Source organism: Phaseolus vulgaris, chromosome 1 (genome assembly GCF_051622355.1).
Source record: "Phaseolus vulgaris cultivar YP4 chromosome 1, ASM5162235v1, whole genome shotgun sequence".
NCBI lineage: Eukaryota > Viridiplantae > Streptophyta > Magnoliopsida > Fabales > Fabaceae > Phaseolus > Phaseolus vulgaris.
The window spans coordinates 51,503,445-51,512,466 of NC_143498.1; the positions used below are offsets into that span (position 1 = coordinate 51,503,445).

Here is a 9,022-nt window from a genome sequence, read left to right on the forward strand (position 1 = left end):
AACCCACTTCTATTTCTCAGGCATCAGGTTTGGCTAGGTTGCAGGAAGATAAATTGCAAGAGCTTACACGCACCTCACGTTCACGTCCTTCCATGCCATGGCAACCATCGTCCTCACCGCGCCCTGTTAGTAAGGCTCCTGAAGCTACAGCGCAACCTACTACCGGGTTGCTACCCACTCCGCCGGCGAAGCCGCGTTTTCGCCACCTCTCGGGTCCAGAATTGGATGAACGCCGCGACAAGGGCTTATGCTTCAATTGCGATCAGAAATGGTCCAAACAGCACAAATGTGGTGCTCGCGTTTTTTTGATGTTGGCTGATGACAGTGATTCTTTCTCTCTTACCGGTATAGAGGACTCACTCGACCAACCTATTGATTCGGGCGGCGACCCCATCCCATAAGCAGAAGTCCATGCAGCATAGTTGAGCCTTTTTGCTCTTTCTGGAGCTCCGGCTGGGGATACAATCCGGATACTTGGCTTTATCGGGTCTCAACTGGTGCGTGTGCTCGTTGACGGTGGGAGTACTCATAATTTCATACAAGAATCCCTTGTTGATGATTTGGGCCTGGCCCATGATTCGATTAAGCCATTCAAGGTTCTAGTGGGGAGTGGCCAAGAGTTGCTTTGCTCTCAAATATGTGCAGCGGTGCCCATTATGTTGCAAAAGCATTCTTTCACTAATAGGTTACAGCTACTGTGCTTGCTAAGAAAGATGTTAACTCTGAATATTCTACTCTAGGTTTAAGAAACTTTTCTCATGTCTTTTATTTACGTTTCTCATCACCTAAATAGGAGATGATGTGGGCTGATACAAGTCATTGGGCCCTAAAGCTCTATAGCCAAAATTAGACATGATAATACTAATAATCTATTAAATAACATAGTCTTTCATCCATGAAGGCTTCTTCTTCTGTCTGATGGGCTTGCTGTCTTGGGGGCCCAATACTCTATCATTTCCATCCGCTTGTGGAGACGCTTTGTCCTCAAAGTGGGTAGGGAAATCATTTTGGGTTGGGCTTGGACTTTGTGGGTTGGTGGTACTGCCATTAGGGTTACAGGGGAGGGTAAAAGGAGTGTTCTGGAGTGTTGAATGGGGGAGGGGCTCGAGGTTAATATCCACGTGGCTAGGTAATGGTGGGTTGGTGGGATTGACATTATTAGGTGAGAGAATGAGTGGAGCATGCTGGATTGGTGAGTGGGAGAGTGGCTCGAGGTTAATATCCACGTGGCTAGGTAATGGTGGGTTGGTGGGATTGATATTATTAGGTGAGATAATGAGTGGGGCATGCTGGATTGGTGAGTGGGAGAGTGTCTCGAGGTGCTTTTCCATTTCCACATGCAACTTTTGACGTGGCGGCTGATCATTGGGTAAGAGGGGTGGTGTGGCTAGAAAATTAGGTGAAAGGGGGGGTGTGGTAACGTTAATTTTGGTGGGCCGAGTAGGGTTGGCTATTGAATTAGGTGAAAGTTTCTCTGAGGTAACATTGATTGTTGTGGGCAGGGTTGGTGCGGCTACTGAAGTAGGTGAGAGGGAGTTTGAATTAGAGTTATGTTCAGTGGGCAGAGAGATGCGACTTGAGTTTGAGTTTGAGTTTGAAAAGTGCAAGGGTGGGGGTCCTTTGTAGCCTCGAAGTAACGAAATGTGGAAGACGGGGTGGATCTTCGAAGTGGCTGGCAGTCGGAGTTCATACGCCACCGCGCCGATACGGCGAAGGATTTCAAACGGTCCAGAGTAGCGTGACGCGAGCTTATGTGAAACGCGACGTTCCACGGATTGCTGTCGATACGGTTGGAGGCGGAGCCATACCCATTCGCCGACGTTGAAGGACGCGTCCGAGCGGTGTCGGTCAGCGTTGTCTCGCATGCGTTGGCGTGTGCACTGGAGATGCTTCTTCAATTCGTGTAAGATGACGGTGTGTTGGTGGAGGAGCTCGGTCACGGTGGTCCCGGAGCGTGGGGTATGGAGCAAATCCAAAGTGGATGGTGGTGGACGGCCGTAAAGCGCCGTGAACGGTGATGTGCCTATGGCTGAATGATGAGATGTGTTGTACCACAGTTCCGCAAGGTGAAGGAAGCGATACCACGAGGTCGGGTGGTCACTGGTAAAACAACGAAGGTATGCTTCTAAGCCTCTGTTTATCACTTCTGTTTGGCCATCTGTCTGGGGGTGGTATGATGAACTGAACTTGAGGGTTGTGCCTTGTGCTTGAAACAGGGTTTTCCAGAAGTTGCTAATGAAAATGGGGTCTCGGTCAGACACAATGGATTTGGGAATCCCATGAAGGCGGCATATTTCGCTTGAGAATCGTCGTGCAATACTTTCAGCTGTGTAGTGGGTTGGAAGCGCAAGAAAGTGGGCGTATTTTGTGAGTCGGTCACAGATGACCCAAATGACAGTGTGACCCGCGGATGAAGGTAGGTGTGTAATAAAATCCATGGATAAGTCTTCCCACACTTGATCTGGTATTGGGAGAGGTTGTATTAACCCCTGAATTTTCTTTGGCAGGTACTTGTTGCGTTGACATGGAGAGCACTATTGTATGAAGGTTTTAACGTCCCTTGTCCATCCTGGCCAGTAGAAGGACGCGGCCACTCGTGCCAATGTGGGTGTTAAACCTGAGTGACTTGCGGTGGGAGATTCATGGCATTCTCGGAGAACCTATTGGCGAAAAGTGTCGGCTTCTGGAAGAAAAATTTTGTTGCGAAAAAATAACAGTCCTTTGCGTGTGTGGAATAGGGATGGTGAAGGTTGGTTGTGAGTGTACTGCTGTATTACTTGGAGGTCGTCACTGGTGGCGAAGTAATTTTGGAGAGTTTGGAAGATGGTCGGCATGGGAGAAGAGATGGACAAAAACACTGATTTGGGTGTCGATTCTTGGCGGGAAAGGGCATCAGCTACGACATTTGTTTTTCCAGGTTTGTATACTATCTTAAAATCATATCCTTGTAGCTTGGCAGTCCACTTTTGCTGTTCTGGGGTTTGGATTGTTTGGGATAACAGGGTGTTGAGGCTTTTTTGGTCAGTGAAAATGGTGAAATGTGTACCCAGTAAATACTGACGCCACTTTTTAATTGCTTCTGTAATTGCATGCATTTCTCGGACATAAACTGATGCGGATTGGAGGCGGGGACACATTTTTTTGCTGAAGAAAGCTATGGGATGGTTGGCTTGGCTGAGGACGGCCCCTACAGCTACCGCAGAGGCATCTGTTTCCACTGTGAAGGGTTGTTGGAAGTCTGGCAGGCGTAGTGTAGGAATTTTTGCCATGTGTGCTTGTAATATTTGAAAGGCCTCTTGTGCCGCTGATGTCCATGTAAACTGTTTGTGTTGTAATAAATCGGTGAGCGGAGAGACGAGAGTGGCGTAATGGTAAACGAATTTTCTATAAAAACCCGTGAGGCCGAGGAAAGCACGTAAATCCGTGAGTGAACGTGGCTGTGGCCAACTTGTGATTGCCTGAATTTTGTCTGGGTCAGGTGTGACACCTATAGATGAAATAAGGTGACCCAAATAGCTAACTTGGGTGGTAGCGAAACTGCATTTAGATAACTTAGCAAAGAAATTATGTTGTGCCAATAATTGCAAAATAAGCTCTAAATGAGTTAGGTGGTCCTGAAGTGTGGGACTGTAGACCAAAATATCATCAAAAAAGACAAGAACAAACCGTCTGAGATAAGGCCTAAGTAGATCATTCATTGCTGCTTGAAAAGTTGATGGTGCATTTGTCAAGCCGAAAGGCATCACTAGGAATTCATAGTGACCATCCATTGTTCTGAAAGCTGTTTTGTGAGTATTTGTGGGGGTGAGGCGAATTTGGTGGTATCCAGAGTATAAGTCAATCTTAGTGAAAACAGTAGCCGAACCCAATTCATCTAGCAATTCATCAATGGTGGGAATGGGGAAGCGGTCACGGATGGTGGTTGCATTTAAGGCTCTATAGTCTATACAAAAACGCCATGTACCATCTTTTTTTTTAATCAAAAGAACTGGGGAGGAGAAGGGGCTAGTGCTTGGTTTGATAATGCCTTCGTGAAGCATTGTTTGAATAAGGGTAGAGATGGTGGATTTTTGTGAGTGAGGGTAGCGATATGGTTTAACATTAATGGGTGATGTGTGAGAGAGGAGTGGTATGTGGTGGTCATGGGGCCGAGGAGGTGGTAGGCCTCGAGGAATTTGAAAAATGGTTTGATGTTGAAGAAGGATGGATTGTATTGAAAATGGCAGAGAGAATAACGGAGAGGATGGTGTTTGTATGCTGATTTTTAGAGGGAGGGTGGAATCTGATGGTGTGTCAATGGATAAAAGATGGATGGATGCCATGGCTTTTGTGGAAAGGAGTTGGCAGAACTGATGATAGGTAGCTGGGGTTGGTGTGGTGGGTGTGCTGGCTTTTAGAGTGATTTGTTGGTTCAGATGGGTGAAGGCTATGCTGGGGATAGAGAAATCAGCTGTAATTGGGCCTAAAGTGCGCAACCAATCGATCCCTAAAACAACATCTGCTCCTTCTATGGGAAGGAGGTAAAGGGGAATTGTGAAGGTAGTGTTTTGGAGAGCGATATTAACTGAGGGACAAATGCCCTGACACGTGATAAAAGCTCCATTTCCAACCATGACGGTAAATGGGGGACTGGGTGAGATGGGGAGGTGAAGGTGATGGGCAATGCGAGGCTGTAAAATATTGTGGGAGCTACCAGAGTCTATTAGGACTGTGACTGGGAGGTTGTTGATGAGACCCGTGAATTTAAGGGTTTGTGGTGAGAGGGTACCGTTTAGAGCATGTGGTGAAAGGTGGAAATGGATCATGTCATCTGTAGGTGTGAGTTCTAGGGTTTCTTCCGTGGAGGCCGAGGGACAGTCAGGATTGTCTAGGAGTAAAAGAAATCTGGAGCTAGAACATTTGTGGCCTGGGTAAAAATTTTCATCGCAGTTATAGCATAAACCTAATGCTCTCCTTTCCTGAAGTTGTGCAGCTGTGAGACGTTTAATGGGTAAGGGAGGGGTGGGTGGTAGGTTATGGGGTACAGCAGGGTGATTGAGATTGGTTTGGGTAGTCGTGGTTGTTGGAGGAAGGTGTGGGTGACGTGAGTTGTTGGTGGTGTGGTGCTGAAAATTTGTAAGGTTTGGGGAACGAAAGGGTTTAGGTTTGGAGTCTCTAATTTTATCTTCGATGAGTTTGGCAAGACCAATAGCCTGGGAAATGGAATAGGGATTAAGTATAGCAAGTTCCCTTCGGATTTCGGGATGGAGGCCTGAAGTGAAACAATTCAGAATGGTTTCTGGGGATAACCCTTGGACACAGTTACATATTTTTTCAAAGCGTGCCTGGTATTCTGAAACCGAAGAATATTGGTGTAGTTTGAATAGTTCAGCTTGGTGGTTGGTATAGGAAGAGGGGCCAAAACGTAGCTCTAAGGCACGGGTAAAAGAGGGCCAATCTGCAAGAAGGTTGTTCTGATGCATCCACTTAAACCAGCTAAGGGCATCCCCTTTCATGTGAAAGGGAACCATGGATAATCTTTGATCTGGGGGAATTTGGTAGAATGTAAAATATTGTTCAGCTTGGAATAACCAATCCAAGGGGTCTGGTCCTTCAAAGAAGGCTAATTGTAGTTTTGGTGGTCGTATGGTGGGTGGAATATGTGGCTGGTCTTGAGTGGACATGTGTGGGGAAAAAGTAGGAGGAAAATTAGAGGAAACCTGGTTTACCAAGGAGGTGAGTGTGGTTTGAAGGAACTCGTTGCTGGCCTCTATGTTGGTCTGCCTGGCTTCTGTGGTTTCCATTTGTGTTTGTATGGCTGAAAGACGTTCTTGGATAGTGAGGAGAATGTCCTCAAGGTCCTTAGCTTGGCGTGAGGGAGGCATGGTGGAGAGCAATGAAAGCACCAATGATAGGTTACAGCTACTGTGCTTGCTAAGAAAGATGTTAACTCTGAATATTCTACTCTAGGTTTAAGAAACTTTTCTCATGTCTTTTATTTACGTTTCTCATCACCTAAATAGGAGATGATGTGGGCTGATACAAGTCATTGGGCCCTAAAGCTCTATAGCCAAAATTAGACATGATAATACTAATAATCTATTAAATAACATAGTCTTTCATCCATGAAGGCTTCTTCTTCTGTCTAATGGGCTTGCTGTCTTGGGGGCCCAATACTCTATCATTCACCATTGATCTGTATCGTTTGGACCTCCGGGGTGCGGATATTGTACTTGGGGCCCAATGGCTCAAACAAATTGGCCCAATACTAATGAATTATGCAACACTCAGCTTGTCCTTTTTCCATAACAACCAGTGCATTGAACTCAAAGGTGAATCACATACCCCTATTGTGGGCCTACATTACTTTCAAAAGGCAACCCGTTTTGACACTACAGCCCAATTCTTCTCCCTATCCATCGTTGGACCTATACCCGACTTCAACACTAACCCTAACACTCCAGTACCACCCAAACACCCCACACCTGAAATCAACACCCTCCCTTCTCCGTTCCAAACACTCCTTTCCAAACACGACTACCTCTTCACCGAACCCTCCACTCTACCCCGCCCAGACCTACAGACCACACCATACCCCTGCTAGCCAACTCTTCCCCAGTAAGCGTCCGTCCTTACAGATATCCCCACTCACAAAAACGTGAAATTGAATCACAAGTTTCTAAGCTCCTCGCTACAGGATGGATTCAGCCCAGTAATAGCCCTTTTTCTTCTCCTGTGCTATTGTTGAAAAAGAGAGATGGATCATGGCGTATGTGCGTCGACTATCGCGCTCTCAACACTCTCACCATTCGCGACAGATTTCCATTGCCCACAATTGATGAGCTTTTGGACGAACTTGGTCACGCTCGTGTATTTTTCAAACTGGACCTCACCTCAGGTTTTCACCAAATTAGAGTGGCACCACCAGATATTCCAAAGACGGCATTTAGGACTCATGACGGTCATTACGAGTATAGAGTAATGCCGTTTGGCCTATGTAACGCCCCCTCCACATTTCAAGCAACCATGAACGACATTTTCCGTTCCCTCATTCGCAAGACAGTGATTGTCTTCTTTGATGATATATTGGTCTTCAGTGATACTGTGGAAGCTCATCTGGAACATCTTTCGCAGGTATTTTGCATTCTTGAGACTCATCATTTCCACTTAAAACCTACCAAGTGTTCATTCTGCCAATCCACCATAGCTTATCTAGGCCACATTGTTACTGTTGGAACTGTTGCTCCGGATCCTAGTAAGATTCAAGGGGTTTTGGACTGGCCAAATCCTAAATCTGTGAAGAGTTTGCGAGGGTTTTTGGGCCTCTCTGGTTTTTATCGTCGCTTTGTGCGCAGTTATGCTACCCTGGCACACCCTCTTACTTCTCTATTAAAGAAAAACGCATTCGATTGGTCATCTATTACTCAACAGGCGTTTGATCAATTGAAAATTGCTCTTGCTACAGCACCGATTTTGTCTCTCCCAGATTTCTCAGTACCGTTTGTAGTTTAAACAGATGCATCAGGACTAGCAATGGGAGCCGTATTGTTACAAGGGGATCATCCAATTGCGTATTTCAACAAACTTTTTTGTCCTCGTCTCTCTAAGGCTTCAACATATATTAGAGAGCTTCATGCCATTACTAGTGCTGTCAAAAGATGGCGCCAATACCTCTTGGGTCACTACTTTGTCATCCAAACAGATCATAGAAGTTTGAAGGAGCTGTTGACACAAGTCATTCAAACGCCTGAGCAGCAATTTTATCTGTCAAAGCTCTTTGGCTATCACTATGACATTCAATATAAGCCAGGTAAGTCAAATGTGGTTGCTGACGCCCTTTCTCGTTGCTGGGAATCTCCCACTGCTGAACTCTCTATGCTAACCACACCACAGTTCTTGTTTATTGAAGAATTGCGCAATGAAATGCGTCAGGATCCCACCTACCAAGAATTTTGTAAAAAGGTCAATTCGGATCCTTCTAGCTACCCAGATTACGTTATTTCTAATGGTTTGCTGTTGAAAAAAGGGAGAATATGGCTACCTCATAACTCTCGTTTCAAAGTACTTTTGATGAAAGAATTTCATGAAACCCCCATCGGTGGTCATGCTGGAGTTGTTAAAACGCTTAAAAGGCTATCTGCTAATTTCTTTTGGGAGTCTATGTGTCAAGACATCAAGATTTTTGTAGAGTGTTGTCTTGTTTGTCAGCAAACTAAGTACTCTACTAGGAAGCCAGGTGGATTGCTTCAACCCTTGCCGATACCTTCTAACGTTTGGGAAGACATTTCATTGGATTTCATTACAGGTTTGCCATGTTCGGATGGTTATTCTGTCTTGTTTGTAATGGTAGATCGCTTCTCGAAATATGTTCATTTGGGTGCCTTGCCTGCTAATTTTACTGCTTACAAGGTGGCAGAGTTATTTGTCAACATTGTTTGCAAACATCATGGCTTACCTAAGAGCATTATATCAGACCGTGATCCTATTTTTGTTAGCAAATTTTGGTCTGACCTGTTTAAATTCAGTGGAACTATGCTTCGCATGAGCACAGCTTACCATCCCCAGACGGATGGACAAACCGAAGTGACTAACAGGACAATTGAGCAGTATTTAAGAGCATTTGTCCATTACCGCCCTTCTATGTGGCATCGTTTCTTACCATGGGCAGAGTACCATTACAACACCTCTTTTCACTCTTCAGCCGGAATGACCCCTTTCCAAGTTGTTTATGGAAAAGAGCCACCCAACATCCCTGCTTATATAGCTGGTTCGTCAAACGTGGCTGCAAGTGATGAATTGCTCTGTAATCAAGAAGACATTCTAGCACTCCTACGCCAGAATTTGGAGAAAGCACAGAAACGTATGAAGGCTATAGCGGACAACAAAAGAAGAGAGGTGAATTTCGAAGTAGATTCTCTAGTTCATGTCAAGTTTCAACCTTACAAGCAGAATTCGCTTGCTGGAGAAAAGTACAACAAGTTGAACAAACGTTTTTACGGTCCATTCCGTATTATTGAACGCCTTGGCCCGGTTGCTTACAAGT

General features: G+C 45.4%; 1 protein-coding gene and 1 long non-coding RNA gene across 3 annotated transcripts; one reads left to right on the forward strand and one right to left on the reverse strand.

Annotated features, from left to right (window-relative positions):
• The first annotated feature begins 1,452 nt into the window (after positions 1–1,452).
• On the forward strand, positions 1,453–3,393 carry LOC137814877 (uncharacterized). Of its 2 annotated transcripts, none has more exons than XR_011081691.2 (3): positions 1,453–2,117; positions 2,217–2,416; positions 2,508–3,393. It is a non-coding gene; the product is annotated as an uncharacterized LOC137814877 (long non-coding RNA). The 2 variants fall into 2 exon arrangements; XR_016514657.1 differs by having other exon boundaries at positions 1,524–2,117; positions 2,217–2,420; positions 2,508–3,355.
• A 56-nt stretch (positions 3,394–3,449) lies between these two features.
• Positions 3,450–6,305, reverse strand: LOC150029689 (uncharacterized; the record flags this gene model as incomplete). Its single annotated transcript, XM_090296938.1, has 1 exon — positions 3,450–6,305. A coding segment is annotated over exon 1 (2,415 nt), but the record flags the coding sequence as incomplete, so codon positions are not given.
• Positions 6,306–9,022: the final 2,717 nt, after the last annotated feature.